The sequence below is a fragment of the Triturus cristatus genome, chromosome 6 (assembly GCF_964204655.1).
Source record: "Triturus cristatus chromosome 6, aTriCri1.1, whole genome shotgun sequence".
NCBI lineage: Eukaryota > Metazoa > Chordata > Amphibia > Caudata > Salamandridae > Triturus > Triturus cristatus.
In genome coordinates this window covers 718,085,605-718,106,359 of record NC_140589.1, presented here as the reverse complement: position 1 = coordinate 718,106,359, position 20,755 = coordinate 718,085,605, and the positions used below count along the sequence as shown (strand labels likewise).

Genomic DNA, 20,755 nt, shown 5'->3' with positions numbered 1-20,755 from the left:
GCTTTGGTACAAACATGACACTCACAAGTAAATGAGGTTCACACAAACAGCTATTCTGCATATCGAAGCCAAGATTTGATTATGCTATCAGGTTTCAAGTTGCGATGTTATGTTTTGCTATGGTGTGTTGTGTTATATTATGGGGCCAATTTGCAAAGATATTTATGAGTATGTGTTGTGGCAATACTTCACATACTTTTAATCACATCCACACAGGTAAGAGTGTAGTTCTATGCCTATGCATGTCCTGGCCTTCATGTGTGCAGGTCTCTGCTGAAAGTGAGCAGAACTACGCACACATGGTTTTTAGATTAGGTGTAAAACTGGGATTCACTAGGGTAAGCAGGGAACTATCTACAACAAAGTGGGAGGGGAAAAGGGAAAATTAAGAAGAGTTACAGAGAGTAACATGAATATACAAAACAAGCATTGGCTATGCCCAAAGGTCTGATTTCTAAATGTAAGTAGCTATTCTGTCACTGATAAGTTTAGAAACTCAATAAATCATATATGTAGTGTTGTGTGATTTAGCAATGATGGAACCCTTTTGGCACCTGATGGACTATGTAGAACTGTGATGTAAGTGTTAGAGCGTAGTGAAGCGATGCAGGTTTAGAATGTTGAGTTTGCGATTACACGTAGACAAATAAAGAAGAGTAGTGCCAAGCTCCGTGTGTGGGGTAGTCAATGGCGGGTGCCCAGGATAGGTTGAACGCTACAACTGGCGACGAGATAGGGGATAAGTAACCCAAAGATCGACAGGTCTCTCCGAGGGAGTTTGACGTGGTCCAGAAAACCGCTTGCGCCTGCCACGTGTGCCTCAGTCTAAGTGCAGAATCAACGTTTGGCGTTTGCGGAATCAAAGCACAACTCCAGCTAGTGTGATGCATTTGAAGAAAATGAAAGCTTCACTGAGAAGTCTACACATCATTGGCCAAGACCCTGCTGCTAAGGCCATAAAGAGCGGTACCACACTGCTACGCAGCAAGCTATACATCATATGGGGTGTTAGCGCTAAAGGCGGATATAACAAGGTTTTGAAAATCATCTGCTTACCAGAAACAAGTAAAGAGAGCCATCACACCACATCGCTGGGTGAAGTGGCCCAAGGAAAAGTGCCCAGGATTGTGCTTACAGAGCCATCCATGATCAAAGAGGCACACCACCAAAGCTGCCGAGTGGTGGCCCAGAACGACTCCAAAGTTCTCCCGATAGATGAAGGGTTCCAATGGAGACCAAGAGGGAGGTCAAGGTTCCACAGACTGTCCAAGATGACCCAGAGTTCAGCACAGCACAAGGTCTTAGAAATTTCATGGTTGAAGTGGGTCCTTGTGGGCAGCTGACGGTGTCAGAGAGAACTCCACTCTCAGTGTCAGCCAATCACATAATTGGCAACAATCCCATCGTCTTCCTGAAAATACAACTCGATACCACCAAAAAGCAGAATATTGGTGACAGATGGACTGCTTGGAGAGAGACATTTGATGATTTCATTGATGCGCTAGAAGAAACAGATAATTAGGCCTGGGTGGTAAACTCTGCTCCATTTGGGGCATGAGCAGCTCTACTCACCTCACTCCGCTGTTTGCGGAGCGCCGTCTTTGTCACTTCACGCGGAACTCCATGATCTCTGCCCAGGCCTACAGATAAAAAGAAGCTTATCAGATACCTTAAGGATCTAGCTGGTGAAGATGTAAAAGAAGTGACCAAGAAAATGCCGCAAGCTGACGAAATTACATATCGTCACATCAAAGAGGCCTTGAATCGCAAGTTCAATCCAATGCCCAATGTTAATTAGAAAAGGTACATTTTCAGTCAAAAACGACAAAAAAGTGGGTGAAACCATCGACAAATTTGTTGAGAGACTGGATACACTCATCAACACTGTAATTTAATGATTAGGAAGCTATACATCTCAGACTTATTGACGGATGCCTGTCGGATTCATTCAGATGACAAATGCTGAGAGAAACTCTTAATCTGGAGCGAGTTCTCATGGCTGCCAGAACTGACGAGCATGATGATCAACAAGCTGCTAACTTGGAGGCCGGGGGTGCCCAGAGTGAGTCAGTCATGAACATGAAAAGTAAGAAAAAACACAAGGCTGAAGGGCACAGAGTGATGTCTCAATGGAAAAAAAAAAGTTGTGTTTCAGGTGTGGATTTTTATTTCCACACGAAGGTAAATGTCCCACCACTGGAAAGATTTGCAAATGCTGTGGGACGGAGAACCATTTTGTAGCGGTTTACAAGGCGAAGGAAAAAAGTAAGTGTGTAATGGTGCGAGACAAAATGGCTTCCCGAATGTGCCAAAAGCGACGTTCAAAGACACACCCACAAGGCCAAGCAACAACACCAGTGGAGGCCAATCAACACCAAACAAAGTCGATTGTCATCTAAGTTATCATAAAAAAGTTCTTCAGTATCAATATCAAGTGCAAGTGAAGGAGATGGTTGTGTAATGTTGATGTTTATGTCAGGAAAACGTACGAATGTTGGACTGGTCGCACGTGAAGAAAAATACAAGTCAAAGAAAAGTTGACATGAAAAAGCCCAAAGTCATTCAAACATTGTCCAAAGATTACACTAAAAGTAAATGGTCGCTTGATACAGTTTTTCATGGACAGTGGTGTGCAGATAAATATTATGCCTGAGGAGAAATACAATGAACTATCTCCATTGCCACGACATACAGAATCAAAAACTAAAGTGTATACATTGTCTGCTGTGACACCAATAAAATGTCAAGGTTCATTTGAAGCAATGATGAAACACAAGAAAGTACAAGCACCCATTTGTATACTTCAAGGAACGGCATCAAGTGTCTGTTTACTCAGCTTCAGCACAGCTACTGATATGGGACTGATATCAGTGAACTATAATATGAATGCTCATCATGAAATAGTAAGCCAGTTCCCTTCATTGTTTCATGGGTTAGGAAAAATCAAGACTATGAAAATACAATCACACATTAATGAGGACGTCCGTCCTGTTGCTCAAAGACACAGACAAATTGCATTTCATTTGCAGGAAGTTGTTGAAAAAGAGCTTGAATCATAACTCAAACATGATATCATTGAGCATGCCACTGGTCCAGCTCCATGGGTTTCTCCCATAGTGGTAGTGGCCAAAAAGAGCTAAGTTCTTAGTACAGCACCTGTGTTGATATGCGTCACACCAACAAGGCAATTGAAAGAGTGTGACATCCAGGTCCACACATTACCGACATGATAACATGATAACACAATTGAATGGTGCGAAGGTCTTCTCTCATCTTGATTTGAAAAAAGTATATCATCAGTTGGAACTTGAGGAGAATTTTAGGTACATTACAACCTTTTCTACACATATTGGTCTGTTCCGATATAAAAGACTATGGGCCTGATTTAGATCTTGGCGGGTGGGTTACACCGTCACAACGGTGATGGATATCCCGTCCACTGAAATATAAATCCCACAGGATATAATGGGATTTATATTTAACTGGACGGGATATCCGTCACCGTTGTGATGGAGGAACCCATCCGCCAAGACCTAAATCAGGCCCTAAGTTTCAGAGTGTCATCGGCTGCGGAGTTTTTCAAGATGTAATTTGACATATCATGCAGCCTGTCATGAATGCTTTCAAATATAGTGATGACATATTGGTTTACGGAGCTACACAGAAGGAGCATGATTAGCTCTCATGCAAGTGTGTCGTTTACTTGTTGATGCAGGTTTGACTTTGAATGCTGAGAAATGTGAGTTCCAAAAGACAAAGGTAAAATTACTTGGCCATATCTGATGGGGGTATGACACCCGACCCAGCAAAAGTGCAAGCCAATCAGCTGCCGGTCCCCCACAAGATGTTTCCATGTTACGTTCATTCTTTGGCACAGCCACCTACTGCTCTAGATACATACAAAACTTTGCCACCGTAAGTGCTCCATTGCGAGACTTGATGATAAAGAATGTTTCATTTCATTGGTCTCATGAATGTGAGAAAAGCTTCAAGAAAATCAAACAAGCTATTGAGAATGATACTGAAATGGCATACTTTGATCCAAAGCGTCATACAGAGGTTGTTGGTGATGCTTGCACAGCAGACACCCAAATGCTCAAAAACATATTGTGGCATATGCAAACAGAAGTTTGTCTGAAACTGAGCGTGCCTATTCACAACCTGAGAAAGAAAGTTTAGCAGTGGTGTGGGCTTGTGAACATTTCCACGTATTCTTGTACGGAAAGCCTTTTACGCTTGTGACAGATCATCAAGCATTCTTGACCATCCTTGGCAATCCAAAGGCAAAGATGCCGTCTCGCATTGAACATTGGGGTCTACGAGTACAAGAATACAACTACACAATCGTGCCCCATCCAGGGAAAGAATAAACCCTGCTGACTACCTCAAGAGTACTTCTACAATGCCATGGTACCCCTTCCAAGAGTCTGAAGCCTACATAAATTTCATTGTGAAATCAAGCACACCAGCTGCCATTTCATTAAAACAAATTGTCACTGCCATGAAACAGCGCTGGGACGCTCACGGGCAGCTATGCGCTTTAGAAATCTGGTAACATAACATAACATAACATGAAACGAGATAGTGACATGTTAAAACTAAAAGACATTATTACACATCAGTTTTGGAACCAGCACACTTGATCTGTTACCAGTGATAGTGAATACCAGAATTCTAAAAATGTCAAAGATGAACTGTCCATTACTCAAGAAGGCATTATCTTGAGAGGTTCGAGAATTGTTTTGCCAGAGTCTGCAACAACTGATAATTGAAGTGACCCATGTAGGACATTGTGGAATTGTTGCCACAAAATGAGCTCTTTGAGACCGAGTTTGGTTTCCTCATCTCGATGAGAATTGAAGGCCTGTCATCTTTGCAACTGACTTTCATTGAAAGCCACTCAATACTCCTTAAACGTGTCAGAGTTGCCAAAGCATTTCTGTGAAATAACTGCCATTGACTTCTTCTGTCTTCTTCACAAAGGACATCACCTGATGGTGACTGTTGAATACTCCCATTTGCCTTTGATAGTAGATCTTTCATCTATCATTCAAGAAAGAGTCATCTAGAGATTAGACTGCATCTTCATGACATGGGGTGTTCCTGCAATCTTAAAATCTGACCACAGTCCACCTTTCAACAGTCGAGAATTCAGAGACTTTCTCAGTCATCTTAATGTGAAGCATCAGAAGAGCACCCTCTTTGGCCACAGTTCAATGGCCTTGTTGAACATTTCATGAGTAGAAAGCTATTTAGCTTTTTGTATTGGAAAAACTCGACCTTAAAACTGTCTTGAATTCTACTCTTCGAGCTTACCTTTCGACCCCTCACTCAACCACAGGTGAAAGCCCTACAATCTTGATGTTGGTTGAGAGCCAACCACATTATCTTAATAGACCAACAGAAGATCCAGTACTGAGGAAGAAACCTGAACTTGGATCATAAAAGAAAAATGAAGGCCGATACAGGCAAGCGCTGGCATACAAATGATGTTACTTTTACTACAGGGGATCGAGTGCTTGTCCTTCAGTCTAGAAAACAAAAATCTGATGCTCCCTTCGAAGCTGAGCAATTTCATGCTGTGAACAGCAAAGGACCATGATGACTGCCTAACGTCCTTGGAAGTCCATTACGTGAGATCCCTCCCGTTTTCGACATGTGGCTCATCGCTCGTCCATCACTGATGTCAATGTAGAAACTGGTTCTGAGCGGACAATTGAGAACTCCCTGACTGCCGTTGTTCCTACATCGCTAACACAGATCACGGACACGTCTACTGCCTGTCTCCAGTTTCTGAAGACATGATCGGGACATGTGATACGAGCGCCATGAAGACTCAAAGAAATATGATTGCATATATAGTTGTAAAAAACTGAAATATTTTATTTAATAGAGGGTGAGATGTAGTGTTGCGTGATTTAGCAATGACAGAACCCTTTTGCCTCCTGATGGACTCCATGGAACTGTATAATAACAGTATGAGCGTAGTGAAGTGAATTCAGGTTTAGAGTGTTGAGTTTGCGGTTACACACAGATGAATAAAGACATGTAATTCAAAGCTCCATATGTGGCGTAGTCATTGGTGGGTGCCCAGGCTGGGGAGGACGCTACAATAAATGCACTCTGCCACTCATCCTTGCACCCATATATCCTTTCATCCACCCAGACTCATTCTAACATTCAGTCACTTACCAATCCACAATAATAGGCACACACAACGTCAGCAAGCACCTGTAGGTTAAATTAAACGTTTTATAAAGAAAAAATACACATTGTGGGTGTAGGCATGCAATAAAAATATTAAACAGTGGGACATGCAATGGTTTTGCACCGTAAAGTTACTAGTAGTAGTAGTTTTATGGTCATATCTGAAGTTGTATGTGTCCCCACTCCTTTCAAAAAGAGGGAAGGGAGCACATATTCTTACTACAATGCATAAATCCCCCTCAGGAATGCTGAACTGTGTTTAAGTAAAGAGTTACACCCAGGTACTGGCGTAAATCTATGTGCACAGACATCTCTGCACCTACATTTGCCTAAGTGGATTGGGCATATTGAGTATTATAGCTTTTGAAAATAACTTGGTCTCTAAACATTGCCAAGAGTTTTCACTGTATATGTTATTACCAAGTGGTGGGTTTGGTTGTTGGACTTCATAGACATTAAAGGCATTCCAACTGTATGCCTGGACTTCATGTCTATACTAGTGTGTGCTCCAGGCAGTGCCAGAACAGTGGTGGGGGATGCTACAAAGGAGGGCAGCTTCCAGTCCCAACCTTTGTGGACTGATGGTGGAGATGTGCAAAATTGCTGCGAGTGGTACTATTTTCTTACTTATGTATATAGTGGGGCCAATTCACAAAAGCATTTATCAGGACAGGGAATAGTACTAAAGGAGTTCTCTTTCACTTGCTCTTATAGGCCTTTGTGAATTGGCCCTGAATCGTTCAACTTGCCATTAGTAAAAGTGCAAAGAAGGCACAGTCTGTCATTTTTAGGTATTTTGGATCAAGTTCAAAAACATGCATAAGTGCATAAAAGGGTACTACAGGAGTGGTATTGTAGTATTCCAAACAGTAGCCTAGCAAGAATGAAATAGGCCCTAGTGGAAACAAGGAAATTGCTCCCTTTGACCTCTGTTGGGGGTTACCAAAATACAACCAATATCAGGATTCAGTGGGCCCCTCAGCACTCTGAGCCGCGGTGCCACCGCACCTGCTGCACCGGTGGCAGCTACATCCCCGATTCCAAAATGTCTTTGTGAATAGGCCCCATTGTGGGTAGTTTCAATGAGGGTGCTCTGAAGGGAGGTAATTTAACAGTGTAGAGTATGGAAGTGATGAAATAATGTATCTTACCTATGAGCGCCTATATTTCATATTTTCATACGGAAAACATAAAGCCAAAACAAAGTATCCAAAAACAGACTTGAAAAATGTAAACTTTTCACAAATATCTCCCTACTACACTTTGAATCTGCGCTAAAATCCTAAATACAGCCAAGTTCCCTTCGCAACCACTATAAAACTGAGGGGCATATTCTCAAGGAGCTATCGCCGAGTTAAAGGCACTTAATCGCAGCCAAAGTCGCGATAAATTTATCACCCCATTCACAAGCTGGTGCTAACAGTCCATAGCACCAGTTTACCTGCGATAGCAGTCGCAAAATACATGTCACAGATGACCCACAACTATCGCTAATGAGATGCAGAGTAGGCGTTCCCGAGCAAAAAGCCGGGACAACACCACTCCACAACATTCTCAACGACCAGCCAGATCGGTGAAAAGCCCACGAAACATGCGATAAGGCACGTTAGCAGCAGGAAAATAACACCTTCTCTGACCTGGTTTAAAGTCAGACGGCAGCCTGCACCACAATTAGGGAGCCCAGCCCTCAGCCACACCTGAAGAACAACAGATGTCATGGAGCCACTGATCATGCGGGCTGGACTCCCAAGAGGGCCACAACACCCCCCGCCAACACCCTCATGACCACCCCCAACCCCCTGGACACCCACCACACCCCCAACACTGAGGCAGCGCAGACAAAGACAGCGACCTGCTGAAAACGCACCAACCTCACAGACCCAACACCAGGGAACGTCATTGCCCACCACAGGCTCAAAAGGACAACCATCCTACGCATCCTGACCACCATTGCCCACAGGCCAACAATACCAACACATCGGCCAACCAACATCACTCCGCAGACAAAGCGGCTGGCTGTGCTGCACCTGTTGGCCTCTGGGACCTGCCAACCAACAACCGCCAGAGTCGGATGAGTCCTACTACCAGCCACATCCAAGACCCCCCCTACTGTCCCGGCTGCCATCATCAGCTTGGTACCACACTACCTATCCTTCTCCCTGCGCAGGAACAGCTGGAGACCAAGCAAGGTGTCAAAGCCATAGCTGGCTTTCCTCACGTGTCAGGGGGCAATTGAATGCACATATGTCCTACTTGTGCCCCCTGGTGACACTGCACACAATATCCGCTACCGAAAGCACACGCATACCATCACTGTACAGGCAATAGTGGACCACCTTGGAATCTCCACCAATGATGACGCCAACCACCCATTCCGAGTGCATGAGTCCTACATCTTCCGAAAGCCAATCATCACACGGAGCTTACTGGCTAGCACCTATGGAAATGCGCTGCTCGTTGGCAAGTACCAAATGAACACACCACACACCTCAACTCCACAACCATGCTACTCATAACACTGGGGATGCACACGTTACACACTCACATACAACATGCCAAACAACATGCCCACCCACCAGACACGACAGCACAACTCACTCTGCCGACCTGGGCCAGCCATGCACATAAGCCATCAACTGCATGCCACCCCACCTCAGCCACACAATATCAGATTGTGGGAAGAGGTGGGGACCAGGCATGTGCGAAGGAGGCAAGTGACCGATGAATGACAATGTACACAATACCAAGTGTGGCGTCGAAGCGATGACCAGACTGCAGTATGCAGACCACACACATATCCATGTCGACATACACCGCCGGTATATGGAGTGCAGTGGACGCATTAAATACTGATGTAAGCAGGAAGGGATTCCGAACTTACAGGGGGGGGGCTGAGAGGAAAAAGAGGGGGAGGAGTACACCCTCCCAGGTTATACACTTTTCTACCAAAAGATACTCCCCACCACTAACTCAGAGATGAGATTATGAGTTAAATTAGAACAGACCTAGAGTTTTCAGATGTTACGACCCCTAAATGAAGATTAGAATTGGACACCACTATTCAGTGGGGAAGGAGGCAACTCCTTTTGTTTTATATTCCCTCACACACCCTAGTGGTGTCATGCTTCATCATCGGGACACCTCGGCCCCTATAAGTCGAGGTGGGCTCAACCATATCTCAGGGAGCTCTTATGAAGATGTATTTTGGCCAGGGGGATAAAGATTAAAAGCCACAGCCAATGCCTATACCTAATCCAGGGGGCATTTTTTCCGCCCTGAAGAAAGTCCAGCACCCTTTATGGGGCCAAGCAGGACTGAAACATGTTGGCTTTAGGGTCTTAGGACCATAATATCCCATCTTGACCCTAACATTGTATTTTATTTTCACCACTGACAGTTCCAAGAATAAAAGGGATACTGGGAACTGCTGTGGCTTTTAATCGTTATCCCCCTGGCCAAAATACATCTTCATAAGAGCTCCCTGAGATATGGTTGAGTCCACCTCGATTTATAGGGGCCGAGGTGTCCCGATGATGAAGCATGACACCACTAGGGTGTGTGAGGGAATATAAAACAAAAGGAGTTGCCTCCTTCCCCACTGAATAGTGGTGTCCAATTCTAATCTTCATTTAGGGGTCGTAACATCTGAAAACTCTAGGTCTGTTCTAATTTAACTCATAATCTCATCTCTGAGTTAGTGGTGGGGAGTATCTTTTGGTAGAATAGTGCAGTGGACGCAACCATGTCACCCCAGCCAGTGGGGTAGATCCTGGAAATGTAGCTTGTTACGCCCCCCCCTGTAAGTGTGAGCGGAATGGGCTGGCCCGGTGTATGCCGGGCACGCGTAGAGGTGTGAATAAAAAGCACGTAGCTCTGGGCGTGGTCCTCTTCCGGAATGCCCAACGACTCTGCCAGGGTGGCGTCCCTCACCCCGCCATCGCCGTGAGCAGTGTTGCCTGTGTTCCTGTGCGCCTGCTTCACCCCGGGCCGCAGGGCCCCGTACCAGTCCTGCCAGGCCCAGCGCACCCAGGTCTCAATGCACACCTGCCGACACCGGCGTGTGTCGATGAGGGCCCACCACATGCCGGTGCATGCTTCAAGCCCGAGTGCCGCAAACCAGGCAGACTCCTCAGACCATCTCGGCCTCCGTTACACTGGCCCGCAGTACTCCCTTCTTGTTGATGTACTCCACCTGCATGCACAGCGGAAAAGTAGGTCACACATTTGGAACTGAGTCTTGATTACACAATGGTAGAGAAAATCAATCATGGCAGATTTTATCTCACTATACTCCCATCGATGTGGTGACACCAAGTCTGCATAGCATTCCATCAACAGGTGTCCGTGTACCCACGCGGACTACTGCCTTCAGCCCACGCTGTGTTCGAGTCATTCGCACATGTGGGACTGAGTCTTGATTTGTCAATGGTAGAGTACATATCATTCCACGCTAGGAGAGGTGCGTTTCAGTTCGGAGGGTAAAAGGATCATCTTTGCGGAGGTGATCGAACACTACCGACAACTGCCCTGGTGTCACTAACTCTGTCCATCGCAAGACAACGACACATGGCTGTGGGCCCTTGCTGACAGCTGCCTCCGGCCTACGCTCCGGGCGAGTAGGTCACACATTTGGGACTGTGTCTGGATCATACATTGTCCGAGTAAGCACATCAATGCAGCATTTACATCAAGGTACTCCCTTCGATGTGCTGACACCAAGTATGTGCCTGGCATCCCAACCACACGTGTCTGTGGGCCCTTGATGACTACGTTGTCGGCCTACACTGCGGTCCAACAGGCTTCACGCCAATCCAATTCAGTCCGTACCAGGCAGGACACGTCATCGTCGCTGACTGAACACCCGCTCGGCTCTGGTGCTTTTATCTCAGTCAACCACAAGTCACACCCAAATGTCAAGTCAACGTCATGTGTTAGAGTTCCAGGAGGAGCTCGCTGAACCGCGTCTGGCCCGCGCTGACCGCTGCCTCAGGCCTACACTGCAGATGAGTAGGTCACACTATTGGAATTCAGTCTTGATTTATTTATGGCTGTCTTGATGTCATTGTACAGGCCTCAACGCAGACTGCATCCCCTTTCAGCCCCGGTGCCACTAAGTCTGTTCCCCGTGACCCATGGTTGAACATTGGTGGCGACTGAGCCCATGGACTTGGGGTTGTTGTCGCCATCATGTCGGTGATACTGACCTTGTGGCTAAAACGATGCTGTGGCATTCCACTCCTCCATTTGCTGCTTCCGGACAGCTTTCACCCTCTGCATCATGCCCTGGAGGACACCTTCCATGGTCCCCCGCAACCCTCCGCCACATACACTTCGGACATTGATGAGGACCCACTCAGCTCGCGTGGCCCATCTGACTGCACCGCAAGTCACCGTCCCGTGGCGGGGTGCCAGTGCTGGCCGCTGTGCATCCGGGGCCGCTAACTCTGTGCTGGTCATGTCCGGGACCCATTCTTCTGAGATATTGGATGGCCTCTGAGGCAATGGCCTTGGGGTCATCAACGCCATGTGTCTGTGGCCCTGCGCTGTCCGCTGCCTCCGGCCTCAACTGCGGCCCACCAGGGCTCACACATCAAATAGAGTCCCGACCGGCCCGGATGTCGCATCACCGCAGGAGGCACACGCCACCACCCCCAGGACCAACTCCAACCACCAACTGCCAATGTCGAAATGGTCGTACTGGCAGACTGACGGAGTTGCTCGCACCTGTCGTGGATGCCATCTTCTGCCTGATCCCCTGCTCAGCACTCCAGGTGCCACTAGCTCTGTGTACCATGAATCATCGTTTATCACTGTTTTGGTTATGTGCAGTGGAGAGCTCACGCAGCAATGTCACCTCAGGCAGTGTGGGAGACCTGGGAAAACGATGAGGAGGATGATGCAGGTGTGACACCCCTCCACTGTAGCTGCATCTGGAATGTCCAGAAGGGACACAATCCTAGACATTTTCTTCACATGAGCGCGCTCCGCTCTGGGGCCCCAACCTCATCGCACAGAAACTCACGGACACTTCTGTTTGTATGTTGCGTTACCTCTGTACTTGCTCCGGCTCCCTCCATGTTGCTCAGCAGTTGACTCTGTAATGCAGGTGTTTTCTGTTTCCATTGCACTGGTGTCCACTGTTCAAGGTGTTGCCAGCACTAAGCACTCCGTGCGGGCTAGCTTATACTCGCCCCACACCCATCCAGCACACGCGTCACTGTACATGTGGCCCTGCCAATAAAGGGACCGGGGGCACGTGCCCATAGCCAGTTCAACATGATATCTGCATATGTCCCTGTGGTCTTGTTGTATGCATGAGGGCCCTAGTCCCTAGGAAATTACATTGCTCTGTGTACAGCAGACGCAGACATGTCACCGCAGGCAGCGGGTTAGAGCTTGGACATGTAGCTTTGTCATCACCCATTCAATTCGTAAGGGGAGTGGACATAGGCCGTCGTACGCAGAGCCAACATGGGTGTGTGACTGATATCTGCGTGCCCCTGGGCGTGGTTCTGTACTGGGAATGTGCATCTGCATGTGTCTCTATGGCAGTGTGGGTCTCCTTTGTGGGGTGTAGGTGGTCCCTGAAGGGCAATAGACACCCACGTATGTGATCTAGTTTGCCTTCCAAGGGTTCGGACCACACCCGCACCTGTTCGGCCACCTCCTTTTGGCGTACTGACACCTGGCATTGGAGTGCCATGTGTGGGTCGGTGAAGTGTTGTGAGCCTGCCGTGCTTGCTGTGTGGTCTGTTGCAGGGGCTGGGTTCTCCTCTAAGTAGCTTGTCTGCCCTGGTCCTGGTGGTGGGTTGCGTGGGATGTCCATTGGCTGTTGTAGGGTGTCGAAGGTGTGGTGGTCGTCTCCGGCATCACTGATGGGCGGTCTGGTCTGACCTTCTTGAGGTGTTGTTTGTTCCTCTGCAATGTGAAGGGGAGATGCATGTTGACATTGTGTTGGCATTTATGTTGGCGCATTGTTCTTGTAGACATGCCAACTGTGTGACAATGTACATTGTGACTGTTTGGGCGGTGCTGGCAATTTGAGGGGGGACAGTGGACATTTGGACTACATGACTGATGTGAGGTTGTACCCGTACATATGCATCTCACAGTTCCCTGCTCTGTCACGTTTGATTGGCCTGTTTCTGTTTCACGTTGGCCTCTGCGCTTGGTCATGGTGCATCCATGTTGCTACCCACTTTGGATTCTTTCTGGTGAGTTGTTTTTGTTGCTTTTATGGTGCATTTTCCCGCCAGACGCGTGGGATTTGCAGGCCTGTCGCTAGTTTTCGCTGCTTTTTGTATCACGATTGGCTTCATCGCAGCTTTTTGGCATTCGTGTTTCGCATTTTTACGGCGTGGCGTTGATTTCAACACGGCCATTTGACGAGTAGTTGTGTGACTATCGCATGGTACTGCCCTGTTGTGAATACTTAGTTAACACAGCTTCATTTTCCCACGATGGACTGCGATGTTGAGAGTTGCGTTAAGTAACTCTTGCTGTAGTTATCACACGTTCTTGAGAATATACCCCTCAGTGTAAGAAATGCTCCGTCACTTGCCACTTGTGGGGGCAAGTTCTTGATCCTCAGTTTTTTGTAGGAAGATATAAACGTGACATTTTGTCAGTTTGTGCTTTTGAACATATCCTTTGTTGTATATATTTTTTTGGGTCTCATTACTATTTTACACGCTAACGATTTAACAGGCCAGTTTCACACAAAAGTGTCTGGGCAAGGACTATGTCAAATCTTTTTGTGGACCAACACATGAAACACGGCAAAGCTGACAAATGAAAATCCCGCCACTTTTACAGCACTAATGGCAGCCAAACCCACTTCCCAGCTTTTATAGGACTGTTTATTTACTCTTCCGTCTCCAGTCTTGCTACATTCGGGTGCAATTACTTGAAGTTAGCTCAGGTGCTTGTTGACATTTTGTATGGAGATATTTAAATAAGGTTGACATTTTGCAGTAAATAATTTTCCAGCCCTATTATTTCCATCTGCGCTTTTCATACACTACTGATTTTAGCAGGTGCGAGATGCACAGAAATAGGCCTGGGGGAGTTTGGATGAAGACTGTAGGGAGGTGAAAGGTAGGACTGAGCTAGCGAACGCGATTTAGCGATGTCACAGGTGTATTTTAAGTTTTCAGGACCACAAAGGACCCTTCGGATTCAAGTCAACTGAAATAGCAAAGGCACACAGTGTGCATCACTAAAGACTGACGGGTGTGTGTGGGGGAGGTTTAAAGAGGTAATGTGTCTCCAGGGGTTAGGAATTCCCACCTCTCACTTGACGCACTCCTTGTGAATCAATCGATTAAAATCCTGCTTTTTCGTTCGAAGAATAGATTTAATCTAATCTCTTCAAATGAACAATTTTAAAATAAAATTTCTCCTTGTGGATTGATTTATATTCACATTGTATCAATTTACTTAATCATCTTCCCTTATCTTACTTTTCTTCACCTTGCTTTAAACATTTATTTTAAGTGCTTTTCGGTTTATAACCTTCATCATAAACATTACAGTATATTACTGGTTCTGGTTGACCAAATTGGCTCATTAGTTCCCTTTGCCAACTGTTCATCTATTTTTGTTTTTGTAATTCAAATCTTACACAGTCAAATGTAGTGTCTGGAATACACGACCCGTATTTGATTTTTCAATCGAGTTTACGTGAATGACATTGTCATAATCTATAGCCCACACGTGGGGTTATATGTACAAGCCCCTATCGCCACGGGAACGTCACATTTTGTGACGTTCCCGTGGCGATAGGGGCTTTGCCTTATGTACAAGGCAGCGTTAAGCCACTTAACGTGGCTTAACGCTGCCTTGTAAGGCACCCTTTCACACTATGTTTAGCATGAAAGGGGTGTGCAGTAGGTGTTGTGGTGGGCGTTCCACCGCAACACCCATTGTACTTGACGCTGCCCCCTATGTACAAGGGTGGGGTACCTAGGAGGCAGCGTCTAATTTCAGACTAGGAAAACCCTAGTCTTAAGATGGCGAAACGAGGACATTTCTGTACATAAACAAACCTTTTTAAAAATGCCATTTTGTAACTTTCATGTGTGCTGCATGAAGCAGCACACATGAAAGTTACAAAATGGCATTTTAGGATTGGTTATGTGCAGGAAGGGACACCTTCCTGTACATAAACAAACCTCCCCTGCACGCAGACACCCTTGCACTCTGGTGTAAGGGTGCCTGCGTTGGCGCTAAGTTGTGAAACTTAGCGGCATCGCAGGGGGAAACACAAGGCTGCACCACAACCTTGTAAATATGGTGTAGCCTTGCGTTTCCAAAGTGGCGGAACGTGTCGTTTTAAAGCCAAGGAGGCTAACGACATGCTCCGCCACTTCGTCGTACATATGGCCCATAGTATCTCATTAGGGTGCTGATAAATTGGTTAGAAATTATTCGTAATTTAACTTAGTTTAGTTTAGGGCTTACAGTCTTGCAGCTGAAAGTGTTAATTCTTTTCAGTTAACAGGTGCGCTTTTCCAGTGTGCTTTTGAAACTGCACGTAGGATCAAGATTAATAAATTCATAAAATGATGAAATGCTTGTATGGATTGAATGCATAATTGTTTGTATGTGTTTTTGGAGCTGACAATATAATTTCCCGCGGGCATCGCTTGCTCTGGATGAGGGTGTATGAAATCGCCAAATGCAATGCAGAGCGCGCAACGAAATTAGTTTTATTTATTTGTTTGTGTACTTACCTCTGTGCGGCCGTATGCCACCGTTTACTACCCCCCACCCTGCCCCTCACCCGCCCCACATCAGCGCTCGGCAGCACTCCCACCACAGGCCGCTACTGGATCACAGACTGGCAGGCCGCCGTTAAGAGAATGTTCAGCAATAGTTTTATCATTAGTCAAGCCCACCAGTTGATCTAGAAATCCATTAATGAGAGAAATTAATTCTCTTTTGAGTTGAAAGCCAAACAGTGTTGAGATAAAAGTAAATACCTTATCCTTGAATAGAGACACTGAGCGGTAGAAATACAATAGGTGTGGTAGAGCACCAGTTTCCTCATTGCAGTTCCAGCATGTCAGATTATCTTTAAGAGACAATTAGCGTAATCGTGATGGTGTTCAGTCTGTTCTGTGTAATATTCTGTGTAATAGCCAATATTTAGTTTGGGATAAGATAGGAGGGATTTTGTAAGCAATCCGTGAGAATTCTGTGCATGCAAAGACAGAGGCGAAATGTCAGGCTCTGTCTTCTGAGGGAGCTTGGTGTTTATTCCTCTTTCTGAGACTTCAAAGTGAAAGGATTTATGTGACAATCTTGCTGGATATGGGGGGTAGGAAGTGTTTTTTTCTTGCGCACAATAACATTTATACAAACTGTAGAAGTATTTCAGAATATATAAGAATTAGGAAAGTACATTTTGTGTTAATGCTGAAGTGTTCTGGAAACAAATACTTTAATATGATCAAAACAAATCAATACACTAGATGATGCCATTTCCACACATTATTGTTTATGTGCTGAATAGTTTTATTAGTAAGACTGTATGTCTGTGCAAAAATAATGGTCATTTCAATTGAAAATGTGTTGCCTGTAATGGCAGTGTACTACCACTCCATGCATACTCCACTCTATGCCACTCCACTCATCTCTGCACCACTCCACTTTACACCACTGCACGTCACTGCACTCTGAACCACTGCACTCTACTCCACTCTGCACCACTTCACTCTATGTCACTTAACTCTATGCCAATTCACTCTACGCCTCTCTACTCTACTCTGAACCACTCTACTCTATGCCAAATCACTCTGCGCCACTCTACTCTACATCACTGCACTCTACTCCACTCCAGTCTAGACCACTCACTCTACTCTGAAAAACTCCATTCTATGCCACTCCAATCTACGCCACTCTGCAACACCGGATTCTACGCCACTGTACTCTATGCCAATACACTCTATGCCAATGCACTCTTCTCTTTACCACTCGACTCTTTACCGCTGCACTCTCTACCAATCCACTGTGCGCCACTCAAATCTACTCTGCACCACTACACCCTAAGCCACGGCAGTCAACACCACTTTACTCTACGGCATTACACTCTACGCCAATGCCACTCTACCTTGCACCACTCCACTCGGCATTTCACTCTACCCTGAAATAATCTACTCGACGCCACTGCACTTTATGCCACTGCACTCTACACCCGCCCACTCCACTCTGCGCCACTCCATTCTTTACCACTCTACTCTAAATTACTGCACTCTATGCCACTGCACTCTACACAACTGCAACTGCACTCTACTTTGCACCACTGTACTCTACAACACTGCTCTCTATGCCACTGTACGCTACGCCAATGCACTCTATGCAACTCTACAGTGCTGCATTCTATGGCACTCTACTGAAAAACACTGAACACTCTGCCTCTGAACTCTACGCCACTCAACTCTGCGCTACTGCACTCTACACCACTCTCCTCTGCATCACTGCACTCTGCAACACTCCACTCTATGTTACTGCACTCATCTATGCCACTGCACTCTATGCCACTCTACTCTAAACTGCACCACTGCACTCTACAGCATTGTACTCTAAGCTACTGCACTCTATGCCACTCAACTCTGCACCACTGTACTCTTCACCACTGCACTCTACTATGCACCACTCTAATCTATGCTACTGAATTGTACACCACTGCATTGTACACCACTGAATTCTATGCCACTGCAGTCTATGCCACTGCAGTCTATGCCACTATACTCTGCAACACTCTACGTTTATGCACTCTACACCAGTCCACTCCACTCTACGCCACTCCATGCCACTGTATACCACTCTATGCCACTGCACTCTGCAGCACTCCACTCTATGCCACTGCACTCTATGCCACGGCACTCTACGGCACTATACTCTATTCTGCACCACTCTACACCACTCTACTCTGCATCACTCTACAGCACTACACTCAATGCCACTCTAATCTACTCTGCAGCATTGCATTCTGCACCACTACAGTCTATGCCTCTCTGCAACTACTCTACTCTGCACCACTCTACTCTGCACTACTGCACTCTACACCACTGCACTCGAATGTGTGCCATTGCATTCTAAGATGCTACATTGTATGCTGCTGAATTCTAAGCCTCTGCACTCTACGCCACTGCATTCTACACCACTAAACTCTACAGCACTATACGCCAATGCATTCTACTCTACACCACTCCACTGTAAGACACTCTAGGCAACTCCACTCTAATGCCACGACAATACACAACACTCCATGCCACTCCACTCTACGACACTCTACTCCATTCTTTGCCATTCTACTCTACATCACCCCGTGTCACTCTGCTCTATGCCTCTAACATTTAGCCATGCTAAAAAAGCAGCGACATTGGCTAGAACATGCCTAAAACATATTGACAAAGCCAATAGCTTTTGCATAAGCAAGACCTATTGGCTTTGCCAAGCTTGTTGTTTGTCCAACAGCTGAATCGTTATTTAATGGAGGCAATGGCAATCAATGAATAATGTGAAACCTTCATATCCAGTACCTAAACATTTAACAGGACCAAATAATAACTTCATGCTTCCAATATTACCAATAATTATGCAAATGATGAACAGTGACATTGATTATATGTTAATTCGATTCTTGTATATGCATTGTGAATATCTTGAAAACCTGTATGGGTTTTTCTTTACAAATGATGGGTGACTCCACCTCTAAAATTAACAGGTAGCATGTGGGATTTTGAAAATCATCTTTGAAAGGTCTACATATAACTATGAGCTGATATCAGATAAAATATGATGAATGGTAAAAGGTGTTTTCATCACAGAAATGCTGCTAACTATATCGTTTTTAGGCCAAAGAGTTGTTCCAGTGTTTTCTCAATGAACACAAACATTCCATGAACTCACCACTTCTGTTCCCTTCATGATAGGCTCCATTCCGGGTAGGGCTGTTCGTCTGACGCCGCAGTACGGTAGATGTTGGTCCCCCTGCAGAGAGCTGACCAGCGCGATGGTTGCATGCGGAGGATCCGCCCCCAAGTCGCCCGTCTCCAGAGTTCTGTCGCCCTGGGTACACAGAGCCCATGTAATTGAACGCAGAATCCGAAGGTTCTACATTGTAGCGCTTTGTGTTCACAGAGTCAGCCAAGTAATCATCTGGCATACCCGTCCCTGTTGTGTAGAAAAAGCAACGCAAAAACATATAAAGCACACCTCTACTTTTTGTTAATAATTAGCCTGTGTAACAATGTATTTGACAGTTGTTTTAACTTGGCAGCAGTCTCCATTTTCGTTGAATGACAAACTAACGCTTGGCTTATGTCCCAGAGGGTTACATGAATGTCACTTGCAAAAAATGGATGTTTATTTACTTGAATTATTACCCCTCATACATCATACCAAATGTTCTAAATTTGTTTGGCCACTGTTTGACCTCCCGCACACACTGTGAGAGCATACGTGGTGGGAATAGTAAATAAGCATTAGCAAAGCTGATAGGTTTCGCTGACTTTGCCAATGTGTTTTAGCCATGTTGTACACCAGTATGGCTGCTGTTCAGCATGGCTAAAGGTTTGTGGCATAGAGGAGAGTAGCGTGGAGTGGAGTGTCAGTGAGAGGACTGGAAAAGAGAGGAGTAGAGTGTTGTGGAGTGGAGTGGAGTAGAGTGCAGTGAAGTGCAGTGGAATAGAATGGAATGGAGTGAAGTGCAGTAGAGTGGAGCCAAGTGGGGCAGATTAGAGTGGAGTGGAGAAGAGTAGATTGTCATTGAATGGAATGGCATAGAGTGGAAAGGTGTAGAGTGTCAGAGTGTGGAGTGGCATAGAGTGTCTTAGAGTGGAGTGGCATAGGGATTCATAGAGTGGAGTGGCACAGAGGGGTGCACAGTGGAGTGGTGCAGGGTGGAGTAGTAGAGTAGAGTGGCGTAGTGTGTCGTGAAGTACAGTGAAGTGAAGTAGAGGGAAGTGGCGTAGAGTAGAGTAGAGTGTCAGAGTAGAGTAGTGCAGAGTGGAGTGGCATGGAGGGGGATACAGTGGAGTGGTGCAGAGTGGAGTAATGGAGTAGAATGGACTAGTGTGTCGTAGAGTAGAGTGGAGTGGAGTAGAGTTGAGTGGCGCAGAGTGGAGTAAAGTTGCATGGAGGGAGTTATGTAGATTGAAGTGGAGTGGCATAGAGTGGAGTAGAGTGCCATAGAGAAGAGTGTTGTAGAGTGAAGTGGAGTAGAGTGGAGTGGTGCAGCTTAGAGTGGAGTAAAGTGTCATAGAGTAGAATGGAGTGACATAAAGTGGAGTGGAGTGGCATGACAGAGTGGAGTGGTGTAAAGGGATTTAGAGTAAAGTAAAGTGTCGTAGAGTGAAGGGACATAGGGCTCGATTCACAGAACCAGTCTGAGAAAAAATCCTAACCTTACTACTTTTGGTAGTCACAGAAGGCATTTAGTAGTAGTAAAGTTAGGATTTTGTCTTAAGTCTGTCTTAAGTCTGTTTTAAGTCTGCCCTAAGCTTGTCTTAAGTCAAACTTAAGTCAAACTTAAGACAAA

The 20,755-nt window shown here is 45.8% G+C and overlaps 1 protein-coding gene across 2 annotated transcripts in view; it reads right to left on the bottom strand.

Moving 5' to 3' along the window:
- Positions 1 to 20,755, bottom strand: part of SCML4 (Scm polycomb group protein like 4) — a 552,972-nt gene that overhangs the window by 28,234 nt on the left and 503,983 nt on the right. The window contains exon 7 of one of the 2 annotated variants that reach the window (XM_085611210.1): positions 19,126 to 19,389. The exons of the other annotated variant lie outside the window; for it this stretch is intronic. Coding sequence (XP_085467336.1) covers positions 19,126 to 19,389 — 264 coding nt within the window. The remainder of the gene's footprint in view (positions 1 to 19,125; positions 19,390 to 20,755) is intronic. 2 annotated transcript variants of the gene reach the window in all.